This window comes from Corythoichthys intestinalis, chromosome 10 (assembly GCF_030265065.1).
Source record: "Corythoichthys intestinalis isolate RoL2023-P3 chromosome 10, ASM3026506v1, whole genome shotgun sequence".
NCBI lineage: Eukaryota > Metazoa > Chordata > Actinopteri > Syngnathiformes > Syngnathidae > Corythoichthys > Corythoichthys intestinalis.
The window spans coordinates 53,049,687-53,076,855 of NC_080404.1; the positions used below are offsets into that span (position 1 = coordinate 53,049,687).

Here is a 27,169-nt window from a genome sequence, read left to right on the forward strand (position 1 = left end):
TTTTTAAAATGAGAAACTTCTTGTTTAAGGCGTCAAAAAATGCCCTCCTGTTCAAAATGTTTCTTCCCCCAGAAAATAGAGATTTTTAGCTTTCCAATGATGTACCACACATGGACATTGGACAATTTTGAAATTTGGCCAAAATGGGGGTCTCAGAGCGGAACTTCAAGTCACTTGAGTGTTTTCCGCCATATATACATACATATACAGTACAGTGTTATGAAAAAGTATCTGAACCTTTTGGAATTTGTCACATTTCTGCATTAAATCAACATCAAATGTAATCTGATCTTTGTCAAAATCACACAGATGAAAAAAACAGTGTTTGCTTTAACTAAAACCACCTAAACATTTGCAGGTTTTAATATTTTAATGAGGATAGTATGCAAAAAATGACAGAAGGGGTAAAAATAAGTAAGTGAACCATCACATTTAATATTTTGGGCCCACCCCTTTGGCAGCAATAACTTCAACCAAACGCTTCCTGTAGTTGCAGATCAGTCTGGCACATCAATCAGGAATAATCTTGGCCCATTCTTCTCTATAAAATGCTGTAGTTCAGTCTGATTCCTGCGATGTCTGGCATGAATCGCTGTCTTTAGGTCATGCCACAATGGGGTTTAAGTCTGGACATTTTTGTATTTTGTGTGTTTTATAGTGGGCAGTGCAGCTTTAAATCACTGATCAGCGATTTGGCACACACCTGACTTAAATTGTTTGGTAAAAATTGTTTCAATTGCTCTTTAAGTGTCCTTAGGCAGAGCGTTCACTTCACTGTCATATTTTGCTGGTATCCTCATTAAAATATGAAAACCTATAAATGGGGGGTTTTAGTTAAAGCAGACACTGTTTTTTTCATCTGTGTGATTTTGACAAAGATCAGATCACAGTTGGTGATTTTATGCAGAAATTTGAGAAATTCCCAAAAGTTCAGATACGTGCTTTTTTTCATTGTGACGTAATTTGTTTAAAAGTTTAAAATATGCAAGTTAATAATTTTATAAAGTCGTTTTGTTTTTATGAACTAAATATTAGACATCAATTAATGATTCTAAGCTAAAAATGACAGACATTTTGAATGATAAATACAATTACCTTCTTTTTTATGGCTAGGTTGAAACAAAAGCGGTTGTGCGACATCTCTATCGATCTATATGTATATGTATATATATATATATATATATATATCAGTATATATACATACACACACACATATATATACAGTATACACAGTATATATATACACTGTATATATATATACACACATATATATGTATGTATGTATGTATGTATGTATGTATGTATATATATATATATATATATATATATATATATATATATATATATATATATATATATACAGTATATATACAGTGGGGAGAACAAGTATTTGATACACAGTCAATGGGAAAACCCATTGGCAGTGTATCAAATACTTGTTCTCCCCACTGTATGTACTGGACTGTCTCAGAAAATTAGAATACACAATATTCTAATTTTTTGAGACAGTCCTGTGTATATATACAGGACTGTCTCAGGAAATTAGAATACACAATATTCTAATTTCCTGACTGTCTCAGGAAATTAGAATATTGTGTATTCTAATTTCCTGAGACAGTCCTGTATATATACACAGGACTGTCTCAAAAAATTAGAATATTGTGTATTCTAATTTTCTGAGACAGTCCAGTATATATATATATATATATATATATATATATATATATATATATATATATATATATATATATATATATATATATATATATATATATATACTATATGTATATATTTTTCATCAATCTCTTGTGACCTCACATGGCTTTGGCTGCCATTGACGGCAATTGACCCCCAATCCATTTCAACCGGAGGGGTGGGCGTCTACTTTTCATTCATATGTTGAATTGCATTCATTTTCACCAGACCATTCTGTGCCAACGTGTCGCACGCGCGTCCGTGCGGGCGCTCCAGCCAACATGTTCCCTGTGCCACATCTGACGGGCGCGTGCATGTGGCTGATGGGCACACTCCTGGCATTGGTGCTGGCCCGCCTGTTGTGGGAGCTCCGCTGGAGGCTGACCCGGGATCCCCACAACCCGCTGCCGCTCCCTCAGGGCTCAATGGGGTGGCCACTGGTCGGGGAGACTCTGCACTGGCTGCTTCAGGTGACCGCCCCCTACTGTTGTCGGAATTAGTGATGCATCAATAACAATACCAATACGGCACTAAATCGACTAACCCTGTGCCTAGACTTCATAATCATATTAACGGGACACGGGGGCCGATTAATAGGGGGCCTGATTGTTGGCATGGTCGTCAAAGCTGACCGACTGGAATCACAGACAAAGAGCTTTTTTCGATGGAAATTCTATTGAATAAATGCTTAAATCCTAGAATTAGTTTATAGATATGGACGTAAAACAGTCTCAATTCTTGGTTAAAAGACCAAAAAAACGGGCAGTTAGCATTTATTTTACGTAACTGTCGAAGTACGATGCTAGTCTGTTTGTCAATGTAGCAGCCGCCATATGTAAACAAAGCTTTTCAGGTGAAAATTCTTGGAATAAATGCTTAAATCCCTGAATTCTTTATAGATATGGACGCAAAACAGTCTCGATCTTTGGTTAAAAGCAAAAAAAAAAAAAACAGGCCGTTAGCTATATTTTACGTAAATATGTCGAAGTACAATGCTAGTCTGTTAGTCTGTTTGTCTCTTGGTTAAAAGGTAAAAAAAAACAAAAAACGTGCAATTAGCATTTATCAAACGTAAATATGTCGAAGTACGATGCTAGTCTGTTAGTCAATGTAGCGGCCGCCATATGTAAACAGAGCTTTTCCGTTGAAAGTTCTTGTGAATAAATGCTCAAATCCCTGAATTCTTTATAGATACTGACATAAAATAGTCTTGATTCTTTGTTAAAAGAGCAATAAAACGGGCAGTTAGCATTTATTTTATGTAAATATGTCGAAGAATGATGCTAATCTGTTAGACAATGTGGCGGCAGCCTTACAACAGAGCTTTTTACGTTGAAAATTCTTGTGAAAAAACAAAAAATATAATAATTACCTTGAATCCTCGAACAAATGACTCCGGAGACAATCCTTCCTGTTTGCGTGCGGTACAGCTTTCGTACTTTTTAAACCTAAATCCGGCGTTGGATCGCTGCATGTTTCGCTGCGACCAACTGCGAAAAACTGAAGCGGATTGTGGGATGGCCCCCTACTTGAAGGGGTGGCGTAGTAAATGTCGAATCTGACCCGTCAATATTATTATGATGTTTATGCCCTGTGCAAAAATGTACTTTTCGAGATCTACTTTCCAACCACCAGTTACCCTCCCCGGTATGACAGCCGTAAAAATAATAAGGAGCATTTGTCCCTTATCCCAAGATGAGGATAGATGCCCACTCGTGTGGCGTCCAGTCATTCTGTTGTGAATTTTAACGAGTTATCACTCATGGATGTCCAGTCCATCCAGTCCAAAATCAGTTGAGAAATAAGCTAGTTCTGACTTCATTGAAATGACAATGCATTGAGTTTGATAGGAGGACGGCCATGTTGGTAGGGGCAGTGAAAGGTCTTTTCGTGCTCCTGCCGTGAATTGAAGTGTTTTTATCCACCTCCTAAATGCAAAGAAAACGGCTTTTGGCACAGTTATTCCTTTAACACATAAAAATCTAATTTTCTTTCAATTATTTGCAAAATAAAAGTTAGCCAAAACAGCAGTAACTCATAGACTTCATAATGATATTGACGGGACACATTGCCCACACGCCTTCAAGTAAAGGGCCGTCCCACACTCCACCTCAGTCGGTCGAAGTCGATCGCAGTTATTCTCAAACACATGCAGCGATACAACACCGGATTTAGGTTGAAAAAGTACGAAAGCTGTACCGCACGCAAACAGAAGGATTGTCTCAGGAGTCATTTGTTCGAGGATTCAAGGTAATTATTATATTTTTCGTACCATGCATGCATTTTGAAATGGGGGGAAAAAAAAATCAATAGGACAAAATTAACCGCTACGGCATTGGTGTCATAAGTCGACATATTTACGTAAAATAAATGCTAACTGCCCGTTTTTTATGCTTTTAACCAAGAATCGAGACTGTTTTACGTCCATATCTATAAAGAATTCAGCGTTTTACGCATTTATTCACAAGAATTCTCAACAAAAAAGCTTTTTGTGGTGATAAGGCAGCGCCACAGTGGCTTAAAGACTAGCAGCACATTTGACATGTTTACATAAAATAAATGCTAACTGCCCGGTTTTTATGCTTTTAACCAAGAATCGAGACTGTTCTACCTCCATATTTTTAAAGAATTCAGGGATTTAAGCATTTATTCAGAAGCATTTTCAACAGTAAAAGCTCTTTGTGGTGATAAGGCGGCGCCACAGTGGCTTAAAGACTAGCAGCACATTCGACATGTTTACATAAAATAAATGCTAACTGCCCGGTTTTTCTGCTTTTAACCAAGAATCGAGACTGTTTTACAGCCATATCTATAAAGAATTCAGGGATTTAAGAATTTATTCATAAGATTTGTCAACGGTAAAAGCTCTTTGTGGTGATAAGGCGGCGCCACAGTGGCTTAAAGACTAGCAGCACATTCGACATACTTACTTAAAATAAATGCTAACTGCCCAGTTTTTATGCTTTTAACTAAGAATCGAGACTGTTTTACTTCCATATCGATAAAGAATTCAGGGATTCTAGCACTTATTCAGAAGAATTTTCAACGGAAAAAGCTCTTTGTGGTGATAAGGCGGTGCCACAGTGGCTTAAAGACTAGCAGCACATTCGACATGTTTACATAAAATAAATGCTAACTGCCCGGTTTTTATGCTTTTAACCAAGAATCGAGACTGTTTTACGTCCATATCTATAAAGAATTCAGGGATTTAAGCATTTATTCAGAAGATTTTTCAACGGAAAAAGCTCTTTGTGGTGATAAGGCGGCGCCACAGTGGCTGAAAGACTAGCAGCACATTCGACATATTTACTTAAAATAAATGCGAACATCACGTTTTTTATGCTTTTAACCAATAATTGAGACTGTTTTACATCCATATCTATAGACCCTACCCACCGACGTCACAAAACCACGTGCTCGCTGTATGGTTCCGCCCCCTTGTCCGTCATTTTGTCTCTGTATTAGCATTGGCTTCAATTGATCGAGGAATTTAAAATGCATTTCATGGAAGACCCGGTGCTTTCGGATGCCGTAAACTCACTGGATGTGTTGCATAAAAGGCGTTATGTGGAAAAGCTTCGTTCTATACAGTCGCCAGATCCATATTTGATGCCCAAATCGATGTTTTTCGACCCACTGTCTTCGCCCTGTCTGCCTGACATCTGCTACGCTGATATTTACAACTATCTTGTCCACACAAAATCGGCCTATTCTCACGAAAATTTGAAAAACTTCAAGAGCTTGGAGGCTTATAAATACTTCGTTGCTGGTTGGGTGAAACAGGTCCTCGTCCACGAAAATTCGGCAGGGATCTATCTTGTGCTTGGAAAGGTGAGTTACGAAATTTTCAATTCAAAATCTTTTATTCTCGCTAACATCCACTGTCAAGTCTAATTTATTTCATGTCATTTCTCAATGCAGTTAGGGCTTTTTATGTTTATATGGTTTAGCGATAGCACTCTCACTACATACATACGTGTATGTTGTCGGCGATTAGCCTAGCATTGATCTTAATTGTGGTTATTTGTCAGCCCAAAACCCTCTAAGTATATCTTAAATGCATCTTACCGGATATAAAATGACTACTACATAGTCTGTGGTGATTTTTTGGTGCCCAGTTTTCACGTCGAATTGCAGCCGTCCATTTCGCTCTCCTCATTGGATCCCTCGGAATACGGTAAAACTTCAAGTCTCTCCTTCCATCTTCTCTGTTAGTGCAACCAACAGCCACACACGCCTTCACCATTTTGATTATTAATGTTAAGGAGCAGAAAAACACGCCGTTAATAGGAGGAATGTACGTAGCCGTAACAGGTTAACACTATGTTTAGACGGACAATTGGGCGGTACCATTCAGGAGAGCGGAGTTGTGACGTCACGTGGGTAGGGTCTATAAAGATTTCAGGGATTTAAGCATTTATTCACAAGAATTTTCAACGTAAGAAGCTCTTTGTCTATGTTTCCACTCGGTCAGCTTTGATGGAGATAGGCCCCCTATTAACGGGCCCCGCGCCCTGTGCCCCGTCACTATATTATGAGGTCAATGAGTAACCCCAACCTCCTTCTTATAATGTTTTATTTTCCCTCGTTTCCTCACATCTAAATGCAAAATCTCAATTTTTACTACTTAAGAACATAGGATGTACATTAAAATTGAAATGAATGTAAACATTTACTTTTTGTTTTTTTAAATCATGAAGATAAAAAGTAACATACATTCACAAAAAAATGACTGACTGGACAACTTTGGCACTTATTTGGTGGGGTGTCGGACAGGGCTCCGACTTCCACACGTGTCGCAGGCGTCGCCACGGCAACGTGTTCAAGACGCACCTCCTGGGCAAACCCGTCATCCGGGTGACGGGCGCTGAAAACATTCGCAAGATCCTGCTGGGCGAGCACACCCTGGTGCACACGCAGTGGCCGCAGAGCACGCGCATCATCCTGGGGCCCAACACGCTAGTCAACTCCGCTGGCGACGCCCACAAAGAGAAGCGGAAGGTACGGACGCCGACGCAGAGGATGACCTCCGGTGACCTCCCGCTCGCGTCCAGGTGCTGGCCAAAGTCTTCAGCAGAGGAGCCCTGGAGTCGTACCTGCCGCGCCTGCGGGAGGTAGTGCGGCGTCAAGTGGCCCAGTGGTGCGCACAGCCCGACGCCGTAGACGTCTACGCCTCCGCCAAGTCGCTGACCTTCCGCATCGCCGTGCGGGTCCTGCTGGGTCTGCGGCTGAATGAGGAACGGGTGGTCTACCTGGGTACCATCTTCGAGCAGCTGATTGACAACCTCTTCTCGCTTCCCGTAGACGCGCCGCTCAGCGGCCTGCGCAAGGTCGCGTCTTGTTCCTTCTTTCGTCTTCCGAACCCGAACCCCTTTTTCCATCCGTCTTCCTGTTGCTCACAGGGGATCAAAGCCCGGGAGATTCTCCACGCCAACATGGAAAAGATCATCGCCGAGAAGATGGCGCAGCAGCACCAGGAACATCTAGACGCCTTTGATTACATGTTGTCCAGCGCCAAGGAGTACGGCCAGAACCTCAGCATCCAGGAGCTTAAGGTATTTCCTATCATTAACTGACATTTTTAACTCATTCACTGCCATTAACAGCGATAAACGCCAAAATCCATCTGAACTTGGATGGCTGGCATTCAATCACCAAGTTTCCATACCATTGACGGCAATAGACATCCAATCCATTCTGACTGTAAATGGACAAACGTTTGCGAAATTACGTTTCTGTCATCTGTGATTTGACCTTTGACCTCACGACCCCAAAATAGAATATTCTCCTCCGTTTCATATTGCAAACATATCCAACCAGTTTGGTAATAGTCCCTTGATTCGTTCTTGAGTTATCTGCAACACATTCATACATAAAGACATCCAAAACTGAATATACAGTATGCCCTCCGTGGGTTTCAACTACTGGTGAATGTAACTAGAGGAGAACTCTGAGAGGCCAGCCGCGCCATATTCCTGACCTCTGTGACCTCTGGCCCTTTCTCTTCATGTCATATCAACTACCCTGCAAATTTGAGTAAAATAAGATCATCGTTAAATCAAGTGATTACATAATTCTTTTTCTGACCTCTGTGACCTTTGACCTCGTGACCCCCAAAATGGAATAATTTCTTCCATTTTATATTGCCAACATATCCCGCAAGTTTGATAATATAGGTAGTCCCCGGGTTACGATATATCCCAATTACGTGATTTCGGCTTTACGACGCCGGAGTGTCGTCCGCCATTTTGTCTTCACTTGGTTTCAAATATATTATATATATATATATATAAAATGTTTACTTTTGTTTTGTGATGCTTTTATTTTGGAGTGGGAAGCGCAGAGCAGGTAGTACTTCCGCACGTGAGTAAGAGCGCGTGTACATACTAGAGATCTTATACCGATATTTAGGCCAGCCGATATATCGGGCCGATATTTGGAAATATGACATATATCGGTATGGTAAGGTTTTTTTTTTTTTTTTTGGGTAATCCGAAAGGCCGATATGAAAAAGCCAATTTAAAACTAGCAATAGAAACTAGGGATCGCACCATTTTTCAGAGGACCGGAATCGGGTGAAAAGGATCGGGTTTTTAAATAAAAAATATATAGTTATGTTTTTCTGCTTCATGCTCATACAGCCTCACCCGCCCTCATGCTGCTTTCCTTGGTCACCAGTGCACTGCGAGTTTTGCTTGTTAAAGTTAACGATGATTGACAGGCGTTGAAGCTTTAAACTTGCCAGAGAAGCTTGGCAGCGCTACCTTCAAAGACGCCGGATGTGTCAATCATTGTTTAACTTGTCAAAAAACGAATATGCTGTGGCAACTCATTGTGTGTAAATGAGCAGCTTGAGTGGATTTGACTGGACTCACTCAATGAAGTATTCAATCACAATCACAATGACAAGCATTTTTCTGCGTTTTTCTTGTTTAAAATTAATTCACTTTGTGAAGGCGGCACGGTGGGACAGTAACAAGTTTAAAAAATATATTTATGTGTTATTTTTGGAACAACACTTTTTTTAGGCACATTCTTAAGGCATTTCAATGAAGTTCTGTGGTTGCTTTATTCAAAAAAATTTTACGCCAATTTTTGAATTTTTACTGCAAATTAATATCGGCTCCAAAAATCGGTTATCGGCCCCACTAAATTCTAATAATCGGTATCGGTCCTGAAAAACTTTAGTATACACGAATAAGTACGCACACGCACACACAAGGAAGAGCGCATTTACTCCCATGAAGAAGTTTGAGAGAGGGGACAGTTTACAGCTGCAAACCTGCGTGCACATTTATTGCTTGTGAAGCATTCACAGGTAGCGCGTGTATATAACACCTTTTGTACTGTTCATTGTGCGTTTTCAATTGTGGTTGAATTGTGGTTTAAATTGAGGCGAGTTTATGTGATTGTTTTTGACGATGTGCGGACGCTAACTGATACATGCTAATCATTTGTGTGGATTGTTGTCGCTGTATCAGCAGCTAGTTATAAACACAAATTTGAATTACTGTTACCCATATTCATTTTTATTTTAGTTTCATTCGATGTGTGGTGATGTCATGAGCCGCTGAATAAAGTCAGCAAACCACACGGACGTCTGACATCGTCATTTTGGAGCTTAGCTCGCTGTCTAGCTAAGACTTAGCTCCAACTTCTTGGCAAGGACGGTACAATGATGTATAACACATGTTTTTGGATAGTTATTATGAGATTTATGGCTGCCTAAAGGGTAATTCTGTCTTACGTGGAAATTTGGGTTACGTCGCCAGCATAGGAACGGAACTCGTTCATAACACAGGGACGACCAGTAATGCCGTTATTCTGCCCTTCAGGAAACGGCAGTGGAGTTGATCTTTGCGGCGCACTCCACCACCGCCAGCGCGTCAACGTCTCTGGTCCTGCAGCTCCTCCGTCACCCGGGCGTGGCGGCGCGTCTGAAGGCCGAGCTGGACTCGGAAGGCCTGACGAGCGCCGGCGACGGCGGCCAAAGTCCCCGGGAGCGCCTGGGACTGGATGAGCTCGGCCGGCTTAGCTACTTGGACTGCGTGATCAAAGAGGTTCTGCGCTTCCTGCCGCCCGTTTCAGGAGGCTACCGTACCGCTTTGCGGACCTTTGAATTGGACGTGAGTAACCGCACAAAGTTTATCCACGTACAAATCCGGGTGACCCAAATCCCACTAGTGTTGCCATACCATCTTCTGGCTCCCGATACTGATTCTGCGTGGTATCAGACAATGCCGATATTGTACCGATACTACGTTGTTTAAAAAAAAAAAGTTTTTTTTTTTTCCCTTTTAATTCCAAATGACTGCATATACAGTGCCTTGCAAAAGTATTCGGCCCCCTTGAACCTTGCAACCTTTCGCCACATTTCAGGCATCAAATATAAAGATATAAAATTTTAATTTTTTGTCAAGAATCAACACCAAGAGGGACACAATCGTGAAGTGGAACAAAATTTATTGGATAATTCCAACTTTTTTAACAAATAAAAAACTGAAAAGTGGGGCGTGCAATATTATTCGGCCCCCTTGCGTTAATACTTTTTAGCGCCACCTTTTGCTCCAATTACAGCTGCAAGTCGCTTGGGGTATGTTTCTATCAGTTTTGCACATCGAGAGACTGACATTCTTGCCCATTCTTCCTTGCAAAACAGCTCGAGCTCAGTGAGGTTGGATGGAGAGTGTTTGTGAACAGCAGTCTTCAGCTCTTTCCACAGATTCTCGATTGGATTCAGGTCTGGACTTTGACTTGGCCATTCTAACACCTGGATACGTTTATTTTTGAACCATTCCATTGTAGATTTGGCTTTATGTTTTGGATCATTGTCCTGTTGGAAGATAAATCTCCGTCCCAGTCTCAGGTCTTGTGCAGATACCAACAGGTTTTCTTCCAGAATGTTCCTGTATTTGGCTGCATCCATCTTCCTGTCAATTTTAACCATCTTCCCTGTCCCTGCTGAAGAAAAGCAGGCCCAAACCATGATGCTGCCACCACCATGTTTGACAGTGGGGATTGTGTGTTCAGGGTGATGAGCTGTGTTGCTTTTACGCCAAACATATCGTTTTGCATTGTGGCCAAAAAGTTCAATTTTTGTTTCATCTGACCAGAGCACCTTCTTCCACATGTTTGTTGTGTCTCCCAGGTGGCTTGTGGCAAACTTTAAACGAGACTCTTTATGGATATCTTTGAGAAATGGCTTTCTTCTTGCCACTCTTCCATAAAGGCCAGATTTGTGCAGTGTACGACTGATTGTTGTCCTATGGACAGACTCTCCTACCTCAGCTGTAGATCTCTGCAGTTCATCCAGAGTGATCATGGGCCTCTTGGCTGCATCTCTGATCAGTTTTCTCCTTGTTTGAGAAGAAAGTTTGGAAGGACGGCAGGGTCTTGGTAGATTTGCAGTGGTCTGATGCTCCTTCCATTTCAATATGATGGCTTGCACAGTGCTCCTTGAGATGTTTAAAGCTTGGGAAATCTTTTTGTATCCAAATCCGGCTTTAAACTTCTCCACAACAGTATCTCGGACCTGCCTGGTGTGTTCCTTGGTTTTCATAATGCTCTCTGCACTTTAAACAGAACCCTGACACTATCACAGAGCAGGTGCATTTATACGGAGACTTGATTACACACAGGTGGATTCTATTTATCATCATCGGTCATTTAGGACAACATTGGATCATTCAGAGATCCTCACTGAACTTCTGGAGTTAGTTTGCTGCACTGAAAGTAAAGGGGCCGAATAATATTGCACGCCCCACTTTACAGTTTTTTATTTGTTAAAAAAGTTTAAATTATCCAATGAATGTTGTTCCACTTCACGATTGTGTCCCACTTGTTGTTGATTCTTGACAAAAAAATTAAATTTCATATCTTTATGTTTGAAGCCTGAAATGTGGCGAAAGGTTGCAAGATTCAAGGGGGCCGAATACTTTTGCAAGGCACTGTATACTGAATTGATTACTGTGCAGTCAATTTTCATTGTTTCACATTGGCGCTAATATGCTGCTAACCCCTAAACCCTAACCCGAAGTTCAGAATTTTTGACATTAGGCTTAATCTTGGAGTTAGTGGGGGTTTAATTAGTCATTGGAGTTGATTACAGCAAAGTCCATGCTGTTTGTCAGGTATTTGTTGGTTTCAGGGCTTCGGAGTGGCTAAGCTAGCGCGATTCAATGGTGGTTGAAATCAACTCCATCGACTAATTAAACCCCTGCTAACTCGAAGATTAAGCCTTAGGTGAAAAATTCCTGATCTTCCCCTTTAAATTCAATTATCGGAAAGTAAATTACACACGATGACATATTTCTGTTGTCATTCTTATGTTGAGGCAGCAAAGGGAGAAAAATTGGTTAAAACTAACCTATAAATTACTTTTAAAGTATCTTAGTTACTTTGATAACAAAGTAATCAGTAAAGTAACTAGATTACTTTTTTGAGGCATGTTAAATGAATTTTTCAAGTAATCTGTGACAAGACTGTTTATTTCTTAGTACACTCCGATACCGATGAGGTCATTTTAGCGCTGTTTCGGTGGAAAACTCATTCCGACAAAGTAAACGTTTGTTAGCGGTCTTTTCCTTCATCCTTAAATGCCCCTGGGTTGCCCCTTCCGTGCCCCCAATTTGTGCTTTTGAGAAGAATTCACTATTGTGGCTATTGCCGGCCGCTCTTTCTCAGGGTAGAACTGGTCTATAGTGCACAAATGGCATTATGCCTGTTCACTCAAGCTCATATTTCTAAAGCCTGAACTAGCAAGGCCCGACTCGATAATTGGGTCGGAGTTAAGAAAAAGCTGCTGCCAAAAGGAGAAAAAGTTCCCTCTCGCGGCTCCTTTCCAAACAAAGACACTTCTGGAACCGTCGTGATTTCAGTCTCAGCTTTGTCATGGGAAAACTTAACCCTTTCGTCAAACTGATTGGCCGCCGTTGAAAAAAACGGTTTCGATGCGAGACTAGTTCTGAAGTTGTGTTTTTACTCCCAGGGCTACCAGGTCCCGAAAGGCTGGAGCGTCATGTACAGCATCAGGGACACGCACGAGACGGCCGCCGTCTTCCAAGCTCCGGAAGCCTTCGATCCGGACCGCTTCGGGCCGGAACGGCGGGAGAACCGCTCGTCCCGCTTCAGCTACGTGCCCTTTGGCGGCGGAGCGCGCAGCTGCGTGGGCAAAGAACTGGCCCAGGTGATCCTAAAGACTCTGGCCGTGGAACTGCTGGCCACGTGCACGTGGAGCCTGGCCACCCGGGACTTCCCCAAGATGCAGGCGGTGCCCATCGTTCACCCCGTCAATGGACTGCACGTGCACTTTGTGCAAAAGCAGCCGCCGGGTTGAGGCCCGCCGACGTTCGGGCGTCAACTCTTGCCGACGAGCTTCCCTTCCGTACGGACGTCCCGGCCCGTGCCGCCTCATCGACTCCGATCCGGCGCGGGAGAAGCGCGAGTCGGCGAATCCCGTGATGCTCGCGCTCGGTTAGCGAAGAATTCAGCCCCGCCTGATGTCAATATACACTCACCAGCCACATTATTAGGTACACCATGCTACTATCGAGTTGGACCCCCTTTTGCCTTCAGAACTGCATCAATTATTCGTGGCATAGATTCAACAAGGTGCTTGAAGCATTCCTCAGAGAGTTTGGTCCATATTGACATGATGGCATCACACAGTTGGTGCAGATTTGTAGCCTGCACATCCGTGATGCGAATCTCCCGTTCCACCACATCCCAAAGATGCTCTATTGGATTGAGATCTGGTGACTGTGGAGGCCATTTGAGTACAGTGAACTCATGTTCAAGAAACCAGTCGGAGATGATTCCAGCTTTATGACATGGCGCATTATCCTGCTGAAAGTAGCCATTAGAAGTTGGGTACGTTGTGGTCATAAAGGGATGGACGTGGTCAGCAACAATACTCAGGTAGGCTGTGGCGTTCCAACGATGCTCAATTGGTACCAAGGGGCCTAAAGAGTGCCAAGAAAATATTCCCCACACCATTACACCACCACCAGCAGCCTGAACCGTTGATACAAGGCAGGATGGATCCATGCTTTCATGTTGTTGACGCCAAATTCTGACCCTACCATCCGAATGTCGCAGCAGAAATCGAGACTCATCAGACCAGGCAACGTTTTTCCAATCTTCTATGGTCCAAATTCGATGATCTTGTGCAAATTGTAGCCTCAGTTTCCTGTTCTTAGCTGAAAGGAGTGGCACCCGGCGTGGTCTTCTGCTGCTGTAGCCCATCTGCCTCAAAGTTTGACGTACTGTGCGTACCTTGGTTGTAACCGGTGTTTATTTGAGTCACTGTTGCCTTTCTATCAGCTCAAACCAGTCTGGCCATTCTCCTCTGACCATTTCCGCCCACAGAACTGCTGCTCACTGGATATTTTCTCTTTTTCGGACCATTCTCTGTAAACCCTAGAGATGGTTGGGCGTGAAAATCCCAGTAGATCAGCAGTTTCTGAAATACTCAGACCAGCCCTTCTGGCACCAACAACCATGCCACGTTCAAAGTCACTCAAATCACCTTTCTTCCCTATACTGATGCTCGGTTTGAACTGCAGTAGATTGTCTTAAACCATGTCTACATGCCTAAATGCACCGAGTTGCCGCCATGTGATTGGCTGATTAGAAATTAAGTGTTAACGAGCAGTTGGACAGGTGTACCTAAGAAAGTGGCCGGTGAGTGTACATTTTCATTTGCTAGAAACTGACAGCTGATGTTGACATCAGAACTCATTCACACCTGATGTCAAACCACTATTTAAAACTGTGCAGAATGGAAAAAAACAAGGAATAAAATTGACTGCACCGTAAACAGAAGCTTAACAAGCTCAAAAACTCTAACCTAATGGCAGATGTCAAGCAACTATCACGTGCATACCACTACCTTCTGTACAAGAATGTGGTGGTTTTCATTGGTTAGTATCTTGTTGATGATTTCATTACACCAAGCGTTTTACCTATTACAGATTCAGTCTTCCCAGCCTGGTGCAGGTCTACAATTTTGTCTATGGTGTCCTTCGACAGCTCTTTGGTCTTGACCATAGTGGAGTTTGGCGTGTGACTGACTGAGATTGTGGACAGGTGCCTTTTATACCGATAATACCATTATTACAGGTAACGAGTGGAGCCTCGTTAGACCTTGTTAGAAGAAGTTAGACCTCTTTGACAGCCAGAAATCTTGCTTGTTTGGAGGTGACCAAATACTTATTTTCCACTCTAATTTGGAAATAAATTCTAAATTAAATTCTGTCTCTCATGGTTTGAGGTTTACCCATGTTGACAATTACAGGTCTCTCCAATCTTTTCAAGTAGGAGAACTTGCACAATTGGTGGTTGACTAAATACTTATTTGCCCCACTGTATATTCATTCCCATCTGAACTTGAACTCAACACGGATTCCCACCTGATGTCAATACAGTTTAACGTGATCTTGGCACATTGACGCCAGGTTTCGAATCCAAAAGCATTCACACCACTTTTACAAAGTGAACTTACACACGTGATCTGATCTCAACGCAGCTATCAAACCGGCGGTGCGGTGGCATTCGGTCAGCTAACAAAGGGGGCGGTGAGTGCCAAATGAAGTAGAAGTTGAAATAAGCTGTGTTTGTCACGAGAGACTTTGACAGGATGCTGTGAAATGACCATGAAAGGAGTTAGCACTTTCTCTACTTTTAATCACTGGCTTAGGCTTCTTTTCTCATTGTAAATAAATTGTGTAGATGTTGTACGGCTTCCATGCATGAGATGAATGTTTCGACCACTTCTTATAAACACGACCAATCCTGTGCAAATGTTTGAAATGTTTCTGTAACTTCTGTAGCGTTGGCCCCCCATCAGTTGCAAATTTATGTAACTGCAAAACCGTGGCAGCTCGAACAAAATGTTGAACCTCAGGTTGACTTATAAAGGAATTGTAAATATCTCAAATATCTCAGCACAAACAAACATTTTTACACACAAACAAACTGCACCATTGCGGTTCCATTCTGCCGTAAATGGGGGTCTGTGTGACATCATCACTACAAATTAAAAGCAGAATATCTACCAGTGTTGTCTTTGGAAGCCCTTTTATTTTCATTTTAGTCTTTTGAATGATAATCCTTATTCATCTTTGTCATATTTTTGTAATCTCAACATGTGTTTGTCTTTGTCTAGTTTTTGTTGATGAAATCCAAGACAAATTTCGTCTAGTTTTAGTCGACTTTTACTAAAAATATTTCGTCTGTAAAATTAAAAGATTTTACTCCAAAAATAAATGTTTCCAACTATTTTGAATGAACTTTAACAGACGAGCACATATTGTAACGTCTACAAGGACAACGCCAACTTGGTGATTATACACACTCAGCGGGATTATAGTCCATTATTTTCAATGTACCAATATGGACGCCAAGAAAAAAAAAAGCATTAGCTGTTAGCATTAGCCTAATGGTAACTGAAGGAATCTGACCTTCTAGCTAGACCGCCGGAATCGCGCCAGCCGAACCGCTGGACAGATCCAACGAGCCGAGCCAGCGGGATCCGGCAATCCAGCCAGAAGGCCAAACTCCGCGCGTTCACGTTAGTCTTAACCCGTTGTACTGACACCATCTTAAAAGGTTTAAAGAACGCTCACTAAAAACAAGTTTACAATTTATTCAGGTCGACAGATCAAAACCGCAAGGCAAAACAGAAACACCATGTGGTGTTTTTTTTTTTTGGCATGTGGCAAAATTGATTTTGCCATGTTTCATTTTTTTGCCATGAAGCAAAATGGATTTTTCCAGGTGGCATTTTTGTTTACCATGTGGCATTTTTTTGCCATGTGGCATTTTTTTCCCCATGTGGCAAAATTGATTTTGCCATGTGGCATTTTTTTGCCATATAGCAAAATGGATTTTGCCATGTGGCATTTTTTTTTTGCCATGTGGCATTTTTGTTTGCCATGTGGCATTTTTGTTTGCCATGTGGCATTTTTGTTTACCATGTGGCATTTTTTTGCCATGTGGCAAAATTGATTTTGCCATGTGGCATTTTTGTTTACCATCTGGCATTTTTTTGCCATGTGGCAAAATTGATTTTGCATGTGGCATTTTTTTGCCATGTGGCAAAATGGATTTTGCCATGCGGCTTTTTTTTTTTTTTTTTCCATGTGGCCAAATGGATTTTGCCATGTGCCATTTTTTGTTTACCATTTGGCATGTTTTTGCCATGTGACAAAATGGATTTGCCATGTGGCATTTTTTGTTAACCATGTGGCAAAATGGATTTTGCCATGTGGCAAAATTGATTTTGCCATTTTTCATTTTTTGCCCATGTCGCTAAATGGATTTTTCCATGTTGCATTTTTTTTTTGCCATATGGCAAAATTGATTTTACCATGTGGCATTTTTTCTCTTTTCTCTTTCATTTTTTTTCTTTATAATGTTGCCTGCCTCCAAAAAAGCCGTATACCCCCCCCCCCAATGCAAAATACCCCCCCCCCCCCCCAAAAAAATTATTTTTTAATTAATTAATTTAAAAAATGCTACATGGCAAAATCCATTTTGCCACATGGCATAAAAATGCCACATGGCAAAATTATTTTTTGCCACATGGCAAAATAAATTTTGCCACATGGCAAATACCTCTTTCCGTTCTCGGCTCTGCTGAACGATTAATATGATTTTTATATAAATTTTCATCTGATGGAGGGGCCAACTTCATGGAGGTCTTTCAGTGCCACTCACGACTCAAGACCAGTGCTGCCATAGAAATGCATGATATTTGGGCTACTTTTGGGAAATTTTGGCGGTTTAGGAAACAACTGTTTTAATTGTTTTTTACTTGTGTAGGGCTGCAGCTATCGAATATTTTAGTAATCGAGTAATCGACTGAAAATTCTATCGATTAATCGAGTAACTTTTTTTTTTAAGGTAAAGAGCAATTATAAATATACATGACATACACCCATTTTCAGTCAATCACTGTCTTTATTTTCGATGTATATTGTTGAAAGCAGCCAACAATTGCTTCTCAGATGTGACTAGAAAAAAAAAATCACTGCTTCCACTCAAAAAACGTCTAGATCTTTTACGCTTAATAACACACATCACTTGAAAACTACGTGTTTTTCCCACGTGTTTCAATTGAATTTCCATTTTTGTCAAGCTATTTTTAAGTTCTAGTTAGGTTTTAAGTTAGTCTAAACTGTAAGTACTGATAGGATTTTGACTTTTTGCAGTGTTCAAAATAAATATATGATACCTGCTGTATTGGAGCACATTAGGGACTAGCACTACTTGGTGTTTTATTCAGCAATGACTACTGAGCTAAAACTGACAGTTAGCTTTATTATGTTTTAATTTTACACCCTCATCACTCTACAGCGCTATTTTTTTTTTTTACAGATTAAATAAAGCCTGTATGTAAGACATGTTAGCCACGCATCGACAGTGGTCATAATCAATAGAAACCTAGCCCTACGAAGGGCTAACATTACGTGTGCGGGTGACAGTAACGTTATATTTATTAGCGCTGAGAAGTCTACTGCTTAAAGATGGCGGCTGTTTACTAACGCTGCCCAGATGCGGCCGAGTCTGTCATTTCGCATCTAGTCCTAAATGCATGCGATATCTATGAGACGCATCGGACACTACCGGCTACCACACTAGCATCCTGCGGGCGTAGTTTTTAGCAAGGTTGGCGTAGTTTGTAGCGGCTGTCGGCTGCAGTAAGTTTTTTTTTTCTTTTTATTGCTTCTTCCTCTACGCACGTGACGTCAGCGCGTTGTCCCGCATTAAAAGTAGTCCGGTGTTCGGCCATTCCTTACTACGCGGCGAAACGTCCTACACAATGCTAAGCGCGCTTGCGCATGCATCCGCACGCATGCGCACATCGGTTAGAAGCGGCGAGTACTCACTATTTTAGTTTTTATCTAGTTATTTAGAACCTTTTCACTGCCTCAAAGATACTTTTTGCATGTATTACCCTCTCATACTTTTAACCATTGCGTTTTTTTGTGTTAGCTTTGAAGCAGTTGGCCACATTAGTCACGTAGCGTATTTAAAAAAGTGATCCTCTACCTTAAATACATGTAGGCTCTAATAAACCACAATTGTTCTCTTGTACTAAAATATGTTGTTAGAAACACATAAAATGTTGAATCAATGGCAATATTTTATAATATTTACTACATATTTTTACCGTTAGTTGGCGGCATGGTTTGCGGGCTTGCAGTGATGACGTCACTGGGATCTTTCCAAATGTGTAGCGTATCCTATAGCATAGTATAGCATGCACGTATCCTGCCCACCACGCGTTACAACTGGCACCCGAACATTTTTCCTGGATCCTCAGTCAAGTAAGGGATCTGTCTATTTTCTGGATCCGACGGTCACACCACGTCTACAATATTGGTTTCAAATCAGTCTTTTTTTTTTTTTTTATCCGTCGGTCCCACAGCGGCTTTTCGAATCAATCTATTTTGTGGAATCGACGGCCTAATCGCGGGTGCGACATTGCCATGGTATTGGTCTAATTCCTGGATCTTCGAGTGAGTAAAAAAACGCAGATTTGGATTACTATTGCAGTCTTTTTTGTTGATTATTCTTCGTGGGAGTTTTCCCCAAATCATACTAAATAATTAAAGCACTATGGCACGCTACAGTGACGACAGTGACTCTGACATGGACCTTACAACAATGTTGGAGTTCGTCAGGGAACGCGTGTTTGCGTACTGCTGAGCTCCCGAGTGAAGAATGGTCAAGGTGGAAATATTATTTTTTGTGAATAAAATTTGCATAGGTGGAAGCTTCTCCCCTTTTTGGTCCTTTTATACACGTATCCTAGCTACCACGCGTTACAATGTACAAGACATGGATTACACAAGGTGGGCTCTTTGGCCTGTACTGTATGTAAAGCACACGACAGCTCTGGATGCTAACAATCTACATAATTATATTGGGATAGGTTTGAAAACGCAATATGCTTACCTTGAATATCTGCTAATAAAACCGGAGTTCCCAACAGCATACACTCTCGCTCCCAACCGAAGTTCCCAACAGCATACGCTCTCTCGCTCTGTTGTCATTGAGACTTTTGGCCAACTTTTGTCTTATCAGGTATTTGTTGCACGCATTTTTCCCTGAAGCTCGTCTTGTGAACGACCGACAGTGCTGTCCTGCTCCTGACTTTTCAGATCTGGTTCAAATAGGAAGGGTAGAACCGATGACATGTTGGGAAAGCTAAAGAGTGACACGCTGGAATTTCGGCAACGGGCCCGGTGACGTCACGCACTGCGACGTAACAAGAATGGCGATCTATCACTTAAAATAATTTTGCAAACTTTATTAAAACAAAAACATTAAGAGGGGTTTTAATTAGAGATGATGCCGATCGATCGGGTCCGATCACGTCATTTTCAAAGTATCGGAATCGGCAAAAAAATATCGGACATGCCTTTTTTAATTTTTTTTTCTTCTTTTTTTTAATTAAATCGTTTTCTAATTGTATTTAACGTTACAGACATATTATGTTACACTCATCCAGAGTCTTTATTTTTGGCTTAAGGTAGGGTTATCAAATTTATCCTGTTAACGGCAGTAATTAATTTTAAAAAATAATTATCACGTTAAAATATTTAACGCAATCAACGCATGCGCTGCACGACCCACTCACGCATTGTCGCGTTCAATCTGTAATGGCGCCGTTTTACCTATATATAGAGCTAAAAGGCAGCGTAAAATGAGTAGAGTGAATTTTGGCAGCCTTTGGAGCCTTTTTTTAATTGGCTAAAGCCTTACAATCCCTCTCCCTACGATTAGAAATATCGTGGGAAGCAATGTGGGGAGGAAAGGTAGTAGTTGATCTTTTTCTTAACACCCTATGTTATTTCCCAACGCAGAGAAGATATATCAATTGATACCACTACGCACAGTCATGGTTGCACTTCCCATCATGCATTTGGGCAGAACAGTTAAATGGCTACAGTATCATTTACTGAAAGCTCAACAAATACACTTGATGGCAATATTTAGTCACAATATACAAAGTCACATTTATCCTTTAAGAATTACAAGTCTTTCTATCCGTGAATCCCTCTCACAGAAAGAAATGTTAATAATGTAAATGCCATCTTGAGGATTTATTGTCATAATAAACAAATACAGTACTTATGTACTGTATGTTGAATGTATATATTTGTCCGAGTTTTATTCATTTTCTTCTTAATGCATTGCCAAAATGTATATGATCGGGAAAAATAATCGCAAATGATTGGAATTGAATTGGGAGCAAACAAAAGCAATCGGATCGGGAAATATCGGGATCGGCAGATACTCAAACTAAAACGATCGGGATCGGATCGGGAGCAAAAAAACATGATCGGAACAACCCTAGTTTTAATATCAAAATATTATAACGCATACTAACATTTATCTTTTAAGAATTACTTGTCTTAAAAATAGAGGAACCCTTTAAACAGTCCTTATTTGATATAACTACATTTAAATATTTTCTGCAGGCATTTTTTATTACGTTATTCCTGTATGCATCTAAACAGGACAAGTTTAGAGCGCACAGTAGTACTTTGGGTGTTAAATTCGACTAATGTAGGACGTTTCGCCGATGTAGGAGATTTTGGCAGAACACCGGGCAAAACGTGATGCTTAGAGCTGGCAAAATTAAACGATTCCTCGGGGTGAATAAAATTACTCGGATCAGTTTTTAAACTCGAGTTGCTCGAGTATTCGTTTCAGCTCTACTTGTGTGTCTACACTTAAAAGTTCATCTTTGTTGCTTGCTAACAGTAGCATCTTCGCTCTAAGTATTGAGGCGTGTTCCATCGATATTATTATTTTTTTTGGCTCCCAATACCGATTTGCTGCCAACCCCCCCGGTCAAAATAGATTGGATGTCTATCAACATTAATAGCAGCCAATGAGTTCAATTAAAATTAATGGATATTTCATAAAATCATCAAATAAACAAGTACTAATAATCCTAAGTAAATTAGGACAACGTGTGTGTTCGCACAAGTGATGTGTATGTATCGTGTAGGCGTGTGAAAGGTCTGTGTGTGTGTTTGTGTGAGTGCGTGCGCACAACAAAACCCTCGGGCCTAACGAAGCGAGCTAGCGCTGTGCCAAGGTTGTTATCTGATGGAGCGGCGGCTGTGAACTTGGCCACGCTTGGGAGCCGGGAGTTCAACGCGGTGCCACCCAGCAGAGGGGGGGCGGGTCACTGACCGGTCAGCTGACTCGGAAGGGGGGGAGCTGGGAACGGGCAACAACAACAAACACAGGCCAAGATTGAGCATTACGCAACAGTCCGGGCTAGCGGGGAAGTCACGTGACGGGCTCCGGGTTAGAATCTGGGCTCCACAACAGTGGCGGCCATTCACATTGGTCAACCTGACCTTGTTGTTAGCTGACCATTCAATTGGATGGATTGGATATCTATCACCATCAATGTCAAGTAAGTTGAAGTTGAAGTAACACTTCATTTGTCAGTGGCGTGATAAGACCGTCATAATTATTAGGGTATTTCCGATCCTGTTTTTTTGCTCCCGATCCGATCGTTTTAGTTTGAGTATCTGCAGATCCCGATATTTCCCGATCCGAATGCTTTTTTTTTTTGCTCCCGATTCAATTCCAATCATTCCCGATAATTTTTCCCGATCATATACATTTTGGCAATGCATTAAGAAAAAAATGAATAAAACTCAGACGAATATATACATTCAACATACAGTACATAAGTACTGTATTTGTTTATTATGACAATAAATCCTCAAGATGGCATTTACATTATTAACATTCTTTCTGTGAGAGGGATCCACGGATAGAAAGACTTGTGACTTTGTATATTGTGACTAAATATTGCCATCTAGTGTATTTGTTGAGCTTTCAGTAAATGATCCTGTAGCCATTTAACTTCTGCCCAAATGCATGATGGGAAGTGCAACCATGACTGTGCGTAGTGGCACCAATTGATATATCTTCTCTACGTTGGGAAATAACATAGGGTGTAAAGAAAAAGATCAACTACTACTTTTATTCCCCTCATTGCTTCACATGATATTTCTAATTGTTGAGAGAGGGATTGTAAGGCTTTAGTCAATTAAAGAAAGGTTTCAAAGGCTGCCAAAATTCTCTCTACTCATATTACATTGCCTTTTAGCTCTATGTATAAGTAAAACGGTGCCATTAAAGATTGAACGCGACAATACGTGAGTGGGTAGTACAGCGCATGCGTTAATTGCGTTAAATATTTTAATGTTATTCCCGCCGTTAACACGATAAATTTGATAGCCCTAGTTTAAGCCAAAAGTAAAGACTCTGGATAAGTGTAAGACATTTTGTCTGTAACGTTAAACACAATTAGAAAACGATTTAATTAAAAAAAAATATATATATATATATTAAAAAAGGCATGTCCGATATTTTTTTGCCGATTCCGATACTTTGAAAATGATGTGATCGGACATCTTTAATAATTATGACATATCACTATCATGAGCATAAATAAATGCTCATGACAGATGTCATCCAGCAAATGAGTGACAAAATTATGACGCCAGTGTCAAAGTGTCACCAGTAAGTTTTGGCAGGTAGCAGGTAAACAAACGTGTTAACCGAGGAGGAAGAGCGAGCCGGCTCGCGCTTAATGACGGCCTTGGATAGAAGACATCTGTTCGGGCGACATTCCGGGACGGCTGGCCCCGCGTCAACGCGGCCACGCCCGCCTCTCCCATTGACACGTGACCTCCGACCTCCAAGGTGCCTGTGTACTTGAACCTCAACGTGACCTCGCACCTTCCCCGAACTCCAAACAAGTTCAGTTCAGCAAAGAAACTTATCGGAAATTCGCTTGGTGGAGGGTCACTTATAAAAAAGCACACACAAAAAATAGAGAAGACGCACAAAACTCCATAAAATCACCCCAAAAGATTCTCACTACACACAAAAAAAAGCACCAACAGTCCCACAAAAGGTGCAATATGACATTAGAAAAACACTCCGGTAACACTTTACAATAAGGGTCCCTTAATTACCTGGGTCTTTCCCTGTTGTTCTGCAACTTTATTGTACTTATTATTATTATTATTATTATTCATCTTATTAACATTAGTTAATGCATTTGTAGACAGTAACTCATGTTTAATTAACATGACAATAATTCATTTAATCCCTTATCTAACATTTATTAATATTAGGGGTGTCAAACGATTAAAATTTTTAATCGAGTTAATTACAGCTTAAAAATTAACTAATCGTAATTAATCGCAATTAATCGCAATTCAAACCATCAATAAGATATGCCATATTTTTCTGCAATTATTGTTGGAATGTAAAGATGACACAAGATGACAACATACAGTGCCTAAGTACTGTATTTGTTTATTGTAACAATAAATCAACAAGATGGCATTAACATTATTAATATTCTGTTAAAGCGATCCATGGATAGAAAGACTTGTAGTTCTTAAAAGATAAATGTTAGTACAATTATAGAAATTTTATATTAAAACCCCTCTTAATGTTTTTGTTTTAATAAAATTTGTATTTGTAAAAATAAACTAGTAGCCCGCCATTGTTGATGTCAATAATTACTGACACAATGCTCATGGGTGCTGAAGCCTATAAAATCAGTCGCACCCAAGCGCCAGCAGAGGGCGGCAAAACTCCATAAAACACAATTAACAAGCAGTTCACTGTACTGTCATTTAAATCTGTCTGAGCGGGGGGGAGTGCGTTAATTGCGTCAAATATTTTAACGTGATTAATTTTAAAAAATAATTACCGCCCGTTAACGCGATAATTTTGACAGCCCTAATTAATATATTAATTAACATGAGTTAATGCATTAGCTAATGCATTTTAAGACAATAACTAATGTTTAAGTAAAATTACAATAATTAATATAATTGATTATCTAACATTTATTAATATATTAATTAACATGAGTTAATGCATTAGTTAATACAAAACCAGGCAGTAACTAATAGTTTGGTAAAATTAAAAATATATAGGCCTATATAGGGTTAGGGTTTAGGGTTAGGGTTTGTTAACTTAAGCATTTATAATTTCTTAGTTAATGGACACATGTGCTACACTTTACAATTAGGTTCCAAAAAGCATTCAGTAATGGTTGATAAAGGTTTAGGGGGGTAACTTATCAATCAATCAATCAATCAATCAATGGGTATTTATATAGCCCTTTACAAAACCCGAAAGGTCCCCAAAGCGCTTTACAACAAAGACAAACATGGCACATAGTAAATAAAAGGCAGGAAAATATTATACAATGACATTATGAAGAAAAAAAAAGAAAAGAAAAAAGAAACGAAACAACGCATCACGATAAAAGTCAGACAGCAAATAAAACAATAAAACATAAAATCCGAAAACATTAAAAACCCTAAAGAAATAAAACCAGGCTAAACTAATCTTGGGGAAAGGCGAGTATGAAAAGGTGTGTCTTTAAACGAGATTTAAAAAGGCCCAAATTTGTAGTGGTTCGGATTTCAGGGGGAAGACTATTTCTGGGCGCGGCAACCGCAAAAGATCGGTCTCCCCACTGTTTGAGTTTGAACCTCGGAACGTGCAAATGAAGTTGACCGGTAGAGCGAAGAGTCCTGCCAGAGTTACGGATGGTTAAAATTTCCGATAAGTAAGAAGGAGCCTGGCCATTAATAGAATTAAAAACAAACAGTAAAAGTTTAAAATCAATTCTAAAATGGACTGGAAGCCAGTGGAGCGATGATAGCACGGGGGTAATATGTTCACGTCTAGGTGTATTTGTTAAAAATTGAGCAGCAACATTTTGAACAAGTTGGAGACGAGAAACTGAGGACTTGGGAAGACCAACATAAAGTGCGCTGCAGTAATCCAGCCTTGAGCTTATAAAAGCGTGAATTGCTTTTTCAAGGTCGTGGCGAGTAAGAAGAGGTCAAGAGACGTAGCTGGAAAAAACTTGCTCTTACAACAGAACTAATCTGTTTTTCAAAGTTGAGCCTGCAATCGAATATCACTCCGAGATTTTTAACATGTGTTTTAAAAAAGGGAGCCAGAGTGCCAGAGTTGGGCTCAAGGGCATTTAACATAGAAGGTGTGCCAAAAGTAATATATTCAGTTTTGCTTTCGTTAAGATGTAAAAAGTTCTGTGCTAGCCACTGCTTCACATCGGCTATGCACTCCATTAATTTAGTGAGAGCAGTTTGTTCGTTAGGTCTCAGGGGGAGATACAGCAGCAGGTCATCAGCATAAAAATGAAAAGAGATATTATGTTTTTTTATAACTGATCCTAAAGGTAGGAGATAAAGTGCAAAGAGAACAGGTCCTAAAATAGAGCCTTGTGGCACCCCACAAGACAGACAAGTTTGTGAGGAGGAAAATTCCCCAATCATTACCGAGAAGGTCCTATGTTCCAGGTATGATTTTAAAAAACCCTGTAGAGCGTTACCACGGATACCTATAAAGTGTTCTAAACGAGATACAAGGACTGTGTGCTCGACTGTATCAAATGCTGCTGTGAGATCTAGTAAAACAAGGATTGCTGGGTTTCCATTATCTACAGAAAGGGCAATGTCGTTGTGCACTTTTAACAGTGCTGACTCAGTGCTATGTCTGGACCTGAAGCCTGATTGAAACTTGTCAAGGGTGGAGTTTGTCTCTAGAAATGTTTGCAGTTGAATTAAAACAACTTTTTCTAAAACTTTAGAAAGGAAAGACAAGTCTAAAATTGGACAGCACGGAGGTAACTTAAGCATTTATAATTTCTTAGTTAAGGGATACGTGTGCTACACTTTACAATAAGGGTCCAAAAAACATTCAGTAATGGTTAATTCAGGTTAAGTAATACTTAACTAAGAAATTATAAATCCTAAATTAACACACCCTAACCCTAAACCCAAAACTATTACGAACTATTATGAACCCCTACCCCTTTCCCTTTTCTAATCTTAACCACAAAGGGGCAGTGTGGATAGTAATGCTAGTCTCTAAGCCCAAAATTTTGGTGTTGGAAGCGGATAGTGGCGGAAAAAAACCTCGATATTTGGATTTGGCCAAAAATAATTACTTACGACAGCGAAATTGGAAATTCCAGGTCTCGCTGTTTTGGCCTCAGGACGGTTTTTGTAATCGATTTAAAGGGATTTCACCCACTTCCAGAGCGTAGTTTTGCATTTATGGATCTCTGTCATGGTACGACGTTCCTGGAGCGGGATGAGCGAGGGTCTGAGGCCTTGCCTTTCACGTCCCTTAACCTGTCAGTCGTCGGGTGAGCAGGGGTGCGCGACCGAGAGAGAGTGAATTCCCCTAACCCTGCCCGAGCCACCGGACACCGCGCGGGTGCAGAGTCAGATGTTTATAGATCTTACACTCATAAGAGATTCACACGATTACTGGGTTCTAGATCACAGAACTGATTTGTGTACACTCTACCCCTTTCAATCACTTAGCTTATAGGCTTATAGACACCCCCACCCCCATTCTCCTCTTT

The 27,169-nt window shown here is 40.6% G+C and overlaps 1 protein-coding gene across 1 annotated transcript in view; it reads left to right on the forward strand.

The window, feature by feature from the left end:
* Positions 1–1,979: 1,979 nt before the first annotated feature.
* LOC130923026 (cytochrome P450 26C1) overlaps positions 1,980–27,169 on the forward strand; it is an 82,172-nt gene continuing 56,982 nt past the window's right edge. The window contains exons 1-6 of the mRNA XM_057848403.1: positions 1,980–2,165; positions 6,472–6,696; positions 6,750–7,025; positions 7,098–7,250; positions 9,531–9,821; positions 12,683–15,269. Of these exons, the coding sequence (XP_057704386.1) occupies positions 2,010–2,165; positions 6,472–6,696; positions 6,750–7,025; positions 7,098–7,250; positions 9,531–9,821; positions 12,683–13,030 (1,449 nt within the window). The 5' untranslated portion in view covers positions 1,980–2,009 and the 3' untranslated portion in view covers positions 13,031–15,269. The remainder of the gene's footprint in view (positions 2,166–6,471; positions 6,697–6,749; positions 7,026–7,097; positions 7,251–9,530; positions 9,822–12,682; positions 15,270–27,169) is intronic.